The sequence below is a fragment of the Equus quagga genome, chromosome 20 (assembly GCF_021613505.1).
Source record: "Equus quagga isolate Etosha38 chromosome 20, UCLA_HA_Equagga_1.0, whole genome shotgun sequence".
NCBI lineage: Eukaryota > Metazoa > Chordata > Mammalia > Perissodactyla > Equidae > Equus > Equus quagga.
In genome coordinates this window covers 34,811,120-34,826,521 of record NC_060286.1, presented here as the reverse complement: position 1 = coordinate 34,826,521, position 15,402 = coordinate 34,811,120, and the positions used below count along the sequence as shown (strand labels likewise).

At 37.9% G+C, this 15,402-nt stretch overlaps 1 protein-coding gene across 1 annotated transcript in view; it reads right to left on the bottom strand.

Annotated features, from left to right (window-relative positions):
• Nucleotides 1–15,402, bottom strand: part of UNC79 (unc-79 homolog, NALCN channel complex subunit) — a 195,508-nt gene that overhangs the window by 138,503 nt on the left and 41,603 nt on the right. Inside the window, exons 6-9 of the mRNA XM_046647730.1 lie at nt 10,978–11,042; nt 6,634–6,722; nt 5,968–6,008; nt 3,917–3,945 (exon numbers count right to left, since the gene is read on the bottom strand). Of these exons, the coding sequence (XP_046503686.1) occupies nt 3,917–3,945; nt 5,968–6,008; nt 6,634–6,722; nt 10,978–11,042 (224 nt within the window). The remainder of the gene's footprint in view (nt 1–3,916; nt 3,946–5,967; nt 6,009–6,633; nt 6,723–10,977; nt 11,043–15,402) is intronic.

Below are 15,402 nucleotides of genomic sequence, written 5' to 3'. Positions count from 1 at the left end.
ACAGGACTCAGGCCAACAAATCATAAAAACAAAATTTTTGCAATCTTTTTTTTTCTATCTATTAATAAGGGGTTTTTGTTGTTGTTTCCTAAAATACAGAGTGTTTCTTCTGCATCTGAAGCCCAAGTCGTCTTTGGCCTCCAAGCCAGCCCTGACTTCTCCAAGTGGAGTATTTTTTCGGCTCTGTGCCCTTTCTTCCTCTTTCATACACTAAATTTCACTCTGGAAGCACAAGAATCCCTATTGGTTTAGGGCTTCTCCTGCTCACCCACCAAACCAATACCGCACCACTAGCAGCGCGGCACATGTCGGAGCTTATTCTTAGTGTTTATTTCTTCCTTTTGGTTACAATGAGTCTTTGTTCCTCTGGGATGCCCACTGTTATATAAACAATAGGAAGTGGATATGGGCTGGTGGGTATAATGAAGACCTAAAGTTTAAGGCCTGCAATTTCCCATCCTATTTTCTGGTCACAAATTATTTACACTTTTGCCACATGCAAATTCCTGGCTGGAGGTCCAAGGTCTTCTCATATAAATTAAGCCCAGCTGTGGACGAGGCTCTTTGGGTTTGCTTCCTCAGGTATGTTTCCATTCTCCTTGAATCTAGATGGGCTTGTGGCTGCTTCAATCAAGAGGATGGCAGAAGTGATATTTATATGACTCCTGAGGCCAGGTTTTAAAAAGGCATGCAGCTCCCCCTGGCTGTCTTGGAATGTTCTCTCTTCAAAGCCTGCTCATCAGTCTACTCTTCTCAGAACTCTGCCGTGGCCAAGCCACATGGTGAGGCGATGTGTAAGTCTCTAGTCAATGGTGCTGGCTAAGCCCAGCCTTCAAGTCACCCCATCCCAGAGCCCAAACATATGATCTAGAAGCCTCTAGATACTTCCAGCTCCAAGCTAGTCAAGTCTTCCCAGATGAGGCCCCTTGAGCGGAGACAGGCTGTGGACTGTGCCCTGTCTGAATCCCCGACCCACAGAATCTGTGAGCATAATTCAATCGTTGTTGTTTGATGCTGCTACTTTTTGAATGATTTCTTATCCAGTATCTGGACATACTGCATATATTGGTATCTGGACTACCAACTAAAAGTCAACCTGCTTTCTCACCATGTGCCATCAATTCTAAATAATATCAGCAATAAATACTTTGCCCCCAAATAACCTTTGGTTAATCAAAGTTCTAAACAATTGCTGTGGTTCCTACTAAGTTTTAATAATATACTTCCAAGCCACCGTTGGTCCTCAACCCATGTGATGTCAGCCATTTGTCTCCATTTCAAAGTGAACCTGAGAGACTTTCCTTAGATCCGGATTCAGCTGGGCACGGTTTGCAAATATTCACTCCAGCACTCTGTTCACTGCTTTGAATTTTAAACATAAATAAATAACTCCAAGTGGTCTCATATAGTGACAGAATTGAAGTAAATCAAGGTCTGTCTCTTTATCTTCACAACCTTGACATTTATTTCAAACCTACTGTTCAAGAGTAGGAATATGTAGTACTGAAAGAGGGAAAGACACAGACTGTACCCGAAGCAAGCTCAAACAATTCTGAACTAGTATGAATTCAATGGAAGTTCCCCATTTTAGCTTTCATATAAAATACAATGTTTATAAAGGATGCATAATAAAAAATCTGCTAATTTGAAGGTTATTACTAAAAATACTTTTGTCATATAAAGGAGGAGAGTGTTAAAAAATGATCCACTCTCAGAGTCAAATATGTTAAGAATACCACCAGAGCCAGGACATGCTGATTTAGAAAATAAAAGTGTTTCTCATCCTAGTCTCTCTAGTTTGTAAAAGATTCTCAAAGTGAGAAACAGCCTCAGGATAAAAGTCAAATCAAAAGTATGACTGTACTCCTTTGTTAAAATGTTAGAAAGATATAAAGTGATGCCCAGTTGAGCCTCTCAGCTAGAACAGGGCTTCTAATAACTTTAAGGGCAGACTAAAATGTCCAAAGTACAGAAAGGACTGTCTCGAAAAGAATTATATATGTGGCTTTGGGGGCACTGAACCCCAGTGAAATTCACTGAAAATCCACAAAGTTTTAAAGAAAGTCATACTAGCAAAAGCACCACCAGCTTAAACTAAAGAGGACAGACACAGGTCAACATGAAAAGACGTCTGTGGGAACCCCAACTTCTACAAGAAAACTAAGAGAGGTACTCAGCCGCAACATGGACCATTCCTCACTGAAAAGGAAAGATATCTCAGAGAGTGGAGCAAAGAGCCCAGAAGGACAACAATGGATTGAGGAACTACTCTCAGGAAGCAAAACCAGATCCTAATCGAGGCACATTGCTATCCCTGGAGACAAAGGAACTGTTGACATGTTGATGGCTGGACTGCTACAGACTAGCCATCCGCTTCCTCTTCTTCTTTTTGAATAGAAGTCTACTGCTGTTATCCTGTCCCTATCTCACCGTTGTGTGGGGGGTGTGTAGGGAGCAGATAACTTGCCTTTTTAGTTCACAGGTGTCTGAATCAAGAGAATTTGTACCAGAGGAGTTTCATCAGTGACCAGACCAGATGCAGATCACAAGATAACTGACTTTAAGCCTGAAGCCATAAATGGACAAGACTTTCGAAGGTCTTATAAGGTGGTGAGAGTATTTTGCATATGGAAAGAATGTAAGTAATTATGTCAAGAGGGTGGATTGTGATAGATTAAATATGACCACAAAATTCTTGCTGTTCCTTCTATGAAGAGGAGAAGTCTATTTCCCCACTCCTCGAATCTGGGCTGGCCTTGGGGGATGTTTTGACCAATGGAATGCAGCAGAAGTGATGCTGTGTGACTTCCGAGCTTCAGTCTCAAAACACCTTGCCACCTCCTCTCTCAATCTTTTGGAACACTGCTGCCTAATGAACAAACCCAGCCTAGCCTCCTGGAGGATGAGACACCTAACAGAAAGAGGAAAGGGCAAGCACTCAGTCATCTCAACCATTCCGGCCATCACAGCTGAGGCCCCAGACATGGCAGTGACGTCATGTGGAACCAGCCAATCCCCAGCCTACCCACCAACTGACTGCAAATACATGAGTGAGCCCAGAGAAGTTTATCAAAAGAACGGCCTAGTTGAGCACAGGCCAAATTGCCAATCCACAGAATTGTGATCAAATAAATGTCTGTTGTTATAAGCCACTACATTTTAGGATGGTTTATTATGTGGTAAAAGATAACTGAAACAGCCCTCCAAAGGTACCCACTCATGACCGACTCCTAAAAAGTTTAAATGACTTGTACGTGGTCTCACAGGGAGGTGGGAATAGTGCTGGCCAGAACCCAAGTATCTCAAGCAACTAGCCCAAAGTTCTTTGTATGACACCACACTACCTCCTCTTGTACTTTTCAACAACTAGAACAAGAAAATAAGATGGAAATGGCTTAGGGAAACTGTTGTGAAAAGTGGCTAAAGGAAATTTGAAGGCAAAATATTTAACTAGAGATATCATTCAACTTACATGTAAATGAATATTTCCCATATATAGTTGGTCTAGGTATGTTTCTGACACACATTTATTGGAGAATTTGCACTCCACTTCAAAACAATAAATATTGTTAGCATATAAGATACATCCTTTACCAAAGTTAAGCAACATGTATTGCATTGTCATTCAAATCTCTTTATAACTAGACTTCTAATGCAGAGTGACACGTATGCTTTTATTTTAGCTTACTTATCAAAAACACAGTGCATAAGATGGGTGAGCAAAAGCAGAAATGGAAATAGAGACCATTTGGACATAGCAATCTTGCATGCTAAATTATTTCTTTTCCCCCTTCACAAATACAGTGACACATACGTACTGGGAAACCACGGTGCAGAAATGAGGCAGATGTCAATGAATGAATTTACATACAAACACAGCAAATCATGCCCCACCACACAGATGGTTTGCTCTTACCTTCTTCTGACATATAGCAGATATTTCAGCTGTAAGGGGAAGGTACACAAAATATCAACAAAGAAAGAGAGCCCATTTAAAATAAGGGCAGCCATGAAGGGGAGTAAAAACAAGCTTAGTAACACAACCTCTAGACTTGGCCAAAACAGCTTCTCACTTGTCTCTTAAATTGTCATCTACTTATATTTAATGAGGTCAAAAACACCTGCATGTTCAAATACTTCACTTATTTTCACAAGTAATTCAACCTCCTCAGAAATGACTTAGAATTCAGACCATGTTAAAGCCAAATTACTTTAATCTCACCTCCTTATTTGACAGAGAACAAAACTGAGGGTTGCATGACTATAGGATCACCCAGTCAATGGGAGAGGCAGAGCCAGAGCTAACATCTCTGGAATCCCTGTTTTCCGCTCATCCATTATGCTATGCCACTGAGTTGATGGGATATATACTTCAGGATTGACTTAACAAATGGATAAAAACTCTTTCTAGTGGACATACCAATTATGTCCATGAAAATCGATGTTTGAGAGCACCTGAAAATAATTTTTCCAAGAATATGTTAACATTTCCCCTGAAATAGTAAGTGCTCAAAAAATGGATTAAACCATTACTTTCAGTCTAGTCTATGTTACCATTTATTAAAAAGATCAAAGGTAAATGTTGCCCAGACTCTGTCTGGAAATTACGAATTAGTGGATGCCAAATCAATAAAATTTACAACTCAGTTTTAAAAGCTGGTTTCGTATAATTAATGGTTATTTTACAGTCTGATATCTTAGAGTTTATCTTAACCTGTGTCACATCTTAAGCTTTATGTTAAGCTTAGCGCCACATCTCTAGATAAATAATGAAAAGCTATCAATTTTCTTCCAAAGACGAATATCATCTGGAGATGCTGACAGAATTGAGCAGTATATCTGGTATTTAAAATGTGCTTTAGAACCTGACTATGGGTTTTACCTCAGAGTACTGGAAGTTGGCTAACAAGGTAACCTAATTTAAGGGAGAAAAAAGTTACCTTCATTCGTAGAAATCCAAATCTTTTTACAGATATTCTTAGGTAAATTTTCAAAATGTCTCTTTAAATGATGTAGAAGCTGACATTATTGATCCATTTTACAGATGGAGAGCACTCACTAAATCATTTAAGGTCGAGATGACCTAATATTAAAAGTTAGACTACCAAGAGATAGTGTAATTATCATCAAGCAAAGGCCTTAAGTTTAAAAAAAAAGTTCACAATTTAGTTAACACAAGGTTTTTACATTTCTTTTTAAGATGTCTTTCATAGAAATTCTTTTATCTACCTCTGAAGTCATATGTCAAGTTCCTCCTGTGTGCCTGACCTAGACTCAGTATGCCCCCAGCTTTTTCCACCTTTCATCTTTCCTCTGCTTTCCTGAGTACTTTTTCTGATCATTTCAGCCTCCAATTAGGTGGCTGGAATACCTGCTTCCCCACGTGTGGAAGAAAGCTCTGTCCGGGACCTGCCCACTCACCAGGCTTAGCTTTCAGAACTCTAACAGACTACAAGCATCGTAATCTCGTCTTTCCACTGAGATGGGTCAGATGTACATTAGCCCCATTTTACTGATGGGGAGACTGAGTCTCAGGGCAATTAAACAATTTTCCCTAAAAACACTGAGCCAGTAATAGTGGCAGGAGAAAGACCCATTATTCAATGCTCTTCCTGCTGATGTCCCTTATTCCCTTTCCGACCTGGCACAGCAAACATATCATTGGCAACACCAGTTATATATACAGAAAACCCCTTATGACATAATTCAGCAGGGCTTTAGTCACACAGAATCCTAATTCCAACATCTACCCTTAATTTTGGTAGAGATGATGCCTCCTTCCTCATTATTAAGTGTGTGGGTATATTATAAGAAAGACATTGATATCATGCTTCATATGAATGAATATTCATAGACTATAATACTTCGGTTACTGTTTTTGTAAAATAAAACAGTACAAGAGGAGAGAAATCAACCATGCCATTAGTCATGATTACTCATTATTCATTCTTCTGAAGCAAACCATACCTTGTGGCAGAAGAACATCAATCAACCATTCACTGTGGTCCCTATAAAGAAAAGCAGAAGTCATTGTTGAGCTTCTTTGCAATGTTACCCTTCCCCCCGAATGTTTATAAGCTGCACACTACCGCTAAAAAGCTGTTAATAGAAAGGAAGTAAAATTAAGAGCACTATCATAGTACACTTTTTAAAATGTCTAATGCATTCCAGCTAAATTATAAATTATAGGCATTTCATCATATTCAGTTATCTTTAAATGATACTTTCCAGATGCTAATTAAGCCAACCAAAATACAGCATGATTTGTACAGAGCTGAATGTGATTCTGCGAAACCAACAAGCAAAGAGAACCCACATGAATTATATGTCATGTTTGAAAACCACAGTTTTCTGTTTCACTGTGCCCTTTTAACAGGGTCACTTGAAAACTGGAGCTGCTTTCTTAAATGGAATTGCTTTCTCTTGGCACATGGAAAGAAATATTGCAAATCTTCAAAGCTGAAATGTTTCAAATGAAAGTTCGCTATATATTAAATATCCAACAAACTAACCTTTAAAAAACAGAGAGGTTAGTGGGAAAGGTGGATAATGTAACCAATTTAAGTCCAAGTGATTGTTCTTATCTTCTCATTGTTGCCCTATTTCCTTTTCCTTGAAGACCCTGGTACCTACCCCGCGATCCTCTGGCTGCATTCTTCACAGAGATACAGTGGGGGTGGTTTATCACCCAAAGCTACTGACAGGGAAGGGTCTATACACATCTGAAACACACGAAGAGACAGAATGACCTCTCCTGTCCTGTTTATCACATTGCCTGTATCATGAGCACAAATGGTTCAATAACGACAGATTTTCTAAAGCAAAGCGGAATAAATATTTTTAGCAAAACCCATTCAACCTATAACTTTTTCCTACGCTGGCTGATGAGTCCACACTGAAGCTTTAAATGTGGCTACTGTGGTTATTCATTTCTCCTGTTATTTGCAATTCAAGTAACAAACAGTGTCAAGAAATCCACCTTCATTCCACAAAGATAAAAAAATCATCTTGCTCAATGGCTGTTCAAATTGCCTCTACATGACTCGTATAGTAATTCCTTCTCTAAAGTGGTAAACACAGCAATCTCTTTTTAGGAAAAGGAAAACACATTATTAAGATTATAAAATCATAACTGTTACCAAAATGCATGCCATAGAGAATTTTGCTTCTTAAGATAGACCTCATTCAGAAAATTTAGCACTAGATCTACCATTGAGTGATTCACTTTTCTTACTCTGGAACCTAAGTTCTACATCAGTCATCCAACATTTCATTTGCAGGTGTTTTTCCTTCCACGCATGACCTGTAGTATCTTTAACCCTGCTATGCCCCATTCAATTCTGGATTATTTATGGCTGAGTTTTCATTAACCTAAACACAGAGATGAAAAGTGTTCATTTTACAGTTGATCATCAGGATATTTCAAATATCTGGATGTTTTAAATGAAGCGAACAAAATATTCAGATGACCAGCTGAATTTTGTACTTTGCATCAGTTTAAATTCCTATGACTTTCCAAAGTCATTTTGAATTCCGTTCTTGCCCTTTTCCACACTACAGCTGATTATGCAGTTAATGTGCCTAGTACACAAATTCTTCTGGAACTTCACGCTGCCTTGTCTTTAGTTTTTACTGAGTTGAAGGGGAAAAACGAACTAAATTTATCATCCAAACAGCCTGCCATTTAAACTTAAAACCCTGAAGCGTTTCAATGATTGGAGAAAAAAAGAGATAGAATTCCTAAATTTAAATAATTATACCATCAAAATCTGTAAAATATATGTTCCCATTGTGAAAATTTTCCTTAGATAAGCTCCATGCTTCCTTTTTTGCAATGAATAACTACTTTTTGGTGTGTTAAATCAGGGACTGGCAAACTTACTGCAAATGGCCAGAGAGTAAATAATTCTGGCCTTGTGGGCCATACGTTCTCTGTCACAACTACTCAACCGTGCTGCTGTAGCATGAAAGCAGCCATGGACAATATGCAGGCAAATGAGCATTTAGCTCAATACGTAACAATAGACAGCCATAGGCAATACATAAGTAAATAGCTGTGGTCCAATAAAACTTTATTTACAAAAACAGGCAGCATGCCAAATTGGACTATAGGCCATAGTTTGCTGACTTAGTTTTAGATAATTATCTGGACTCCAAAGTACTTCATAAAGTGATTTTCAAATAGAACCAAGTAAAACCAAAAGCAGAGTGTGATACAACAAACTATAAGTTCCAACACGTTTTCACTTTCAATCCTATCACAACTCTTGGCTCTTACCTAAAACGTACTTTTTTGCAACCTATGCCAACCAAAATAGATAATACTTTCTACCGGCAAGTCATTACTCCGCGGTGCTATAGCTCACCATTATGGAGACGTTAGGCCTTTTGTGAGGATAAATGCATTTTCCCTGAGTCTTTGCCATGCACCCCATGGAGACCTCTTCTTTAGTGCAGTTACTTCACTCTCATTTCTAATGAATCATTGATACCACTGTCAGGCAAAGAGCTTTTTCATTCCACTCAAAAGGAAAAACTCCTAGGATGTTAGAACTGTAAAGAGCCATTAGAGATTAGCTAATTGACCTCTGATGTATTATGAATTAATTAACATGACCCATCAGATTTGTAGCTGATAGTGTCAATTCTGTTCTACTCTGAACACCCATATTAATATGTTCATATCTGACTGCATTAAAAAATAGCAATTTTCTGTTTATAAATATAACATATGCCAAATGTAGAGGCTTGGGAAAATGAAGGAAATAAGAGAATAAATAACTCATTAACCTCCATCTCAATGCAATCACTAGTAACATTCTGATGAGAATTACTGGTTGTTTTTCACTATGAACATGAATATAAATATATGTAATTTTAAACTAAATTGGCATCGTACTGTACAATTTCATAATTTCTTTTTCATTTAACATTATTCTGGAAGCATCTGGATGGCGGATACCCTTGATCTACATGTCCTATAGTCACATCTCCGTGGGTTTGGGGAGCGCTCATATTGTAAAGAAAGAACAGCACGGAGCCAGACCTGTTGTCAGGCAAAAGCAGCCCCAGCACAGGAGGCGTTAACAAGAATGTTACCTTTCTGGGAATTGTAGAGTACAAATAAAAAAGGGAGCTCTTTAGGAAAACTGGAGTTCAGAAAGCAAAATTTTGGGGGTGATAAAAATATTTTGGAACCAGATAGAGGTGGTGGTTGCACAACATGGTGAATGTGCTACGTGCCACTGAACAGTTCGTTTAAAAATGGTTAATTTTATGTTATGTGAATTTCACCTCAACAAACAAATGCCAGAAGGTAGGATGATTTGGCCTGTCCTGGAGGGCTGGCTGTGGGAACAGCCTGTGAGGAAAGGGAGGCCAGGCCAGAGGAGGGCACTGAGCTGTTGGCCTGGAAGAGAAGGAGAAAATCTAATCCTGATGATTTCTGTGGGTAGGAGGCCAGACATCATTCCTAATCATGAAGTCAGAGGACTCCTGGGAATGCAGTCTGACAAAAAATCAAGGAAAAATCACGGGAAAAATCAGACAGAAAGTACCTCCTTTCTGTTGATGTCTGGGTGAATCGAAAGACGGAGTTGTAACTTAGACGGGAAGAAGAAAGGACGGATATAGAAACTAAAGTGAGAGAGGCAGATAAGTCTCACCACTGCGAAGAATTAATTCCATGAATAATACATGAACTCAAGTGTTTTGCTGAAAACGTCCTCACACCAAAGAACAGCACCTTTGAACCCCAAATGTCCATGGCGGTTCAGAGGGGGGTGCACACAGTAGAAGAGGAGAGGACTGTGTTTCCAGGGGTGGCTTTCCCTCACCTGCTCTTCCTCAACACAAATTCCTTCAGTTTGCTTTCATCAAAAGCAGAGATCAAGTGTAACAATGCAAGGATGTCTTTTGTTAGTAAGAGATATCTAGACGACAGTGTTACTATTGGCACTCCTCTGCCGTTCTGGTACATGAAAAACATTTTTGGTTCCATTTATGTTTCTTGTTGGTTCCATTTATATTTATATTTCTTATAACTCATTTTACCTCTTCTACTCCGTTTCTATAAAATGACAGTACTATTTTTCTATCATTTGGTAATCTTTACAGTCGACCTATCCATAGAACAAGGGAGGCAAACTCCCATGACACTAGGTTCTAAAAAGTAAGTGTGAACTTTAATCACTTAACCTAACTCTCATTCTTCATAATATAAAAATTAACCCTTGCAAATCCAGACACAGGTCTCTCCAGCCAAGTATTGTATCCAACAAAAATAAGTAATTTTGTTAAAAGGTTTGATTATTTTTCTTAACATTCAATTTGAAAGATTCAGGGTTATAACAGACAGACCCAATTAGATGTGGTAGAAAAAGAGTAAGGCGGACTCAAGGTGCCTGGTTCCAGCCGTGTGACTGTAGGAAAGTGACTCAGCCTCTCTAACCCGCTGTTCCCTTGCCTCTAATGTCACTTTCCACAGGTTTGCTGTCCAACTACCTCTGTCGTTTCAACTAAATCATATCTGTGATCTGAGCTAAGACTTAACAATTTCATCTATTTTTGTCCTATGACTCTTGAGTTTGCATAGTCACACACTAGACACTCATGATTTGTAGCATACACATGAAAACAGGGGCAAGGTACCTTTCCCTGAGTTTATTAGCTCAGATAGAGCCAGTTCAGGACTAAGTAAATGTTTCACCAGAATTATTCTGATAATTAGCTCAGTGCTACACAGCACTTGGCTATGAACTGATAGACAAACCTGCAGATACCACTATCGATTGCTCTGTCTTGAACCAACCCACCAAAGTATAGTTAGACTGACATGGACGTGCTTGAGATTACCACAGAGCACAGGCCTCTGCTTTACAGAGAAGGATACAATCTACTCCATTTCATTCAGCAATCTGCTCCTGATAATTTGACCACTGATAATACGAGATGGCACCAGGTCTGCTAAAACAGTACCTTCACAGCTGGTTTGTTAATTGCGTTGTGGCATTCAATGTGCTGGCAGTGGATGGGATTCCAAGCTGTAAAGCAAAGCATAGCTGATGAGTACTTCTCATTGAAATTATTTGTGCCCTAGTAAAAACACAGCAGATACTTCACTAGTTTTCTTTTTCCTAAATAGAACCATCATCAGAAGGCTTCCTAAAATAATCATTTTTTTAGTCTATGAAAAATTCTAAAACCAAGCAAAGATATCACAACTCCATCCATTTTCTCATGGGGAGAGACAAGCTGGTATAAGGTGGCATACACAACATCATAATATTACCTCATAACGATATGCCATTAGTCAGTTCTCAAAGGTTTTTATACCTATAGTTTCACTTGATCCTCCTAACAACTCTGTGAAATAGATACAGCAGATTATTAACCTCATTTCATATATGAGTAAGTTAAAGTTAAAAAGATTAAGTAGCTTGTTACGGTCACAAAGTTATTAAATGACAAGCTGGGACTAGAACCTATAGCTCTTCATTCTTGACACACTGCTCTTTTCACTCTACTATAAACTATGCTAAACCTTCTAGATTTTTGGCACCAGGAAGTGTTTCAAATTGATAATAACTGAAATGAATTGTAAAGCAACCTCCACCATTCCATTTCCCACTCCATCCCCATCAAACGTGGAGACTGGAAAGATGAGTTTCTTGTCAAAATGAACTTCATCTCTCTCTCACACGTGACCCATAGACTAAATCTCTGCTGGTTTGCTAACACTGAACTCCTTAACACAGCATACACACAATGAGGACAAGAACCAAGTAATCTGGGATATATCAGAACAAGAGGCACAACAAGTAATTATCATCATCCAGATCATTCTGCAGCCCAAAGCACCTAGCTAACAATGTTCCATCATTAAAAAAAAAAGTATCAGGATTATATGTTTAAAAGTAGGGCATTTTTCTAAATTGCCATATTCTAATCTTACAGGACTATGATCAGCCTAATATATAAGAATTTTCAGGTTACAAGATATTCTTACTTAGTTACATACCCAATTGTAATTCAAAAATACTTATTATTAATGATTCAGACCTAATTTATGCTCTAAATATTTTATAAAATTTTCTGTCTTGGATTGTCCCAACTTCAAATCTTCTGTCCCACTGTTAAACCAGGTATAAGATTATGTGCCTGTTTGGGATTCAGGAAAATATGGTCCAGAGCCACCTACCTTAAAAAAATATACAATGAGTCTATTTACTTAAAAAGAAGATAAGAAGTGCAGACCAGAAACCACCATTCTAATAACATAGTATCATACTGATTATATTTTGAGAGAGAAAGAAAGAGGAAATGAATGAGTAAGGAATGGATGAATGAAGAAATAATTTGAATATAAGTATTCCATGACTGTAAGATTTGTTTCCTACATAGGGAAAAATCAAATCAATATAGAGTAATAACGAGTTTTCTTGTATAATTAGGAGAACCCTAAAGAAAAAGACGGCCTTTAACCAGTACAGGAGTTGCCAATACATGGGACATGTGCCCCATTCCTCCAATCACAAGCTCATGACAGATATCACTAATCCACAACAGCATTCATTTCTGCTGAGTCCAGAAGTGGCCTTAAAATCCTCAACACTGAGCTCCAGGAGGTCACATCTATCAACAGTGTTGGCACACAGACGAAATTAGGTAACCACCTCTGAATCTGTGTATTATGAGAATATTTGCAGATCACTTTATAAATATGAGGAAGTTCTTGACACTTATAGATAGAATATTCAAAGATATAACAACCACTATGGCATAGGCATAAACCGATCAGAATGTGCAACAGCCAATAGTACTTGATGAGGTCTGCTCTGCCAAAAATTAATGCTTCATACATGGATAGTGGGGACATCCAGGAGGTCCTACTCTTCTAGCTTTCATCTCATTTTTACAGTGTCACTGAGTTAAGAGCAGGTTGCAGGATACTTCATTTAAGTCCACCAAACTCACACTAGATTTAAGTGACTAGAACAGTGATTCTTAACTTCAGTTGTGTATCGAAAATCACCTGTCAAGTTTTCAAAATTATGATGTCTGCAACCCATGTTAGATCCACTGAATCAAAATCTCTAAAGATAGAGCACAAGTATTTGTAATTGAGAAAAGCACTACAATTGATTCTGATATAAGGACAATCTACATACCTTACCTTACAGTAAATATAGTCATGGTAAATCTCCCTTCATTTGAAAATATAAGCAAAGAATATAGCATAAAAACATGACAGACAAGAATTCTGCTTCCAGCTATGACAGAGTAACTGGTATTAGACTTTCCTTCCCACCAAAAACAACTAGAAAACCAGAAAATATATATGAAACAACTGTTTTCAGAAATTGGACTACAGGTAGTGCAGGACAATGATCCTTCAGAGAAGAGAAACAATGAAATGAGTCCTACAATCACCTTGGCTTTCTTCCTGGAAGCAATTTCCAGACACTGGCCCTAGAAGGGGAAAGATAAGCACAGTAGAGTGGTTTCACTGAGTTGAGGAAACAAAAACTGGAGTTTAGAGAGGCAAGGTGGCTTGAATTTGCTAGGTAAAGTACCAAAGAAGGGAAAAGGGAGCTACACAAAGAAAGAGCTCTAGAAATCTTAGCAGGAGTCCTTTGGGGTCTTTTGCTTTATACTAAGCTAAACGTGTGTAAGGCAAAACTCCATTAGGCTGCATAGAGAACAACTATGGGGGATTCGTAAGCTAAATAATTCCTACATCTCCTACAGAGCTGGGAGATATTCGAGTTCCAACCAGTCAGAATGGAGGTGACTCAGTGAAAACCTGGGACATTTAATAGAGACTCTAGGAGGTCATACCCTAGTAGTAGGGCTAAACTAACATTAGCGACAAGGCTACTCTAGGCACACACTAACAAAACACAAGAATAAGTCTGGAAAGGGTCAAGCTGATACACCAGTAACTTGACTGCCAACACAAACTTCAACACACTGTAATGCAAGACAATAAAATCCAGACACTCAGTAATGTAATATTAAAAATTTTTAGCATCTAGTCAAAAACTCCTTGATATTTGTAAAGGGAGGAAAATGTTACCCATAATCAGGGAAAAAAATTGGCCAATAGAAACAAGCCCAGAAATTACAGAGATGAGGTTGTTAGCCAAAAAGGACGTTAAAACAGCTATTATAAACATATTCAAAGGAAAATATGAACACGAGGATAGAGATAAAGACAAAAGAATCAAACGGAATTTCTAAAAACTTAAAATACAACATCAGAAATAAAAAATTCACAGAATGAGCTTAATGGCAGATTAGACAAAGTAGAAGAAAAGACCAGTGAATTAGAAGACATAACAAGACATAACAACAGAAACTACCTAAGCACTGGAAGAAATAAAACAGAGCTTCAATGAGCTATGGGAAAATATCAGGCAGATTAAAAACCAAGAGAAGCAAGGAGTGGGAGGATGAATATCTGAAGAAACAATGGCCAAAATTTTTCAAGTTTGATAAAAACTATAAACGCACAGATCCAAGAAGCTCAGTGCATCTTAGGTAAAATAACAGCAAAGAGAATCACCCCTAAACTCATTATAGTCAAACTGATGAAAACCAACAATAAAGAGAAAATCTTAAAGGCAGCCAGGAAAAAAGACACATTACTTACAGGGGAACAAAGATAAAGAATTGTCACTGATTTCTTGTCAGAAACAACTCAAGCCAGAAGACAATGGAACCACATCTTTAATAGGCTGAAAGAAAAAAACTGTCAACCTAGAATTCTACACCCAGTGAAAATATCCTTCAACAATGAATATGAAATAAAGACTATTTGAAGACAAACACAAGAAAAGAGAATTCATTGCCACCTGAGTTCTGCTACAAGAAATGTCAAAGGAAGGTCTTCAAGCTGATAGAAAATGATACCAGATGAAAGCTAGGACCTACACAAAGGCATAAAGCGTTCTAGACAAGGTAAATATGGTGAATAACTACAAAAGACTTCCTACTCATATTAACATGCTGTTAAAAGATGATTTTCTATTTAAAACAAAAATAATAGTCATGTGTTATGAGACTAATATACAGAGAAGTAAAATATTTGATAAGAAGAACAAAAAGAATGGGAAGGGGAAAATAAAACTGCACAGGTTTCTTACATTGCATGTAAACTCGTATAATACTATGTAAAGGTAGACTGTGAAGTTAAAGGTGCATATTGTAAACCCTAGAGCAATTCTTTTTAAAAAGAGGTATAGCTAGCAATTCAATATAGAGATAAAATGGAATACTAAAAATAACTAACCCAAAAGAAGGCACGATATTAAAAAGAAAAGGAACAAAGAATAGATGGAACAAAAAGAAAACAAGTACAAGATGATAAGACTTAAACCCAACGATATCTGTATTTACATT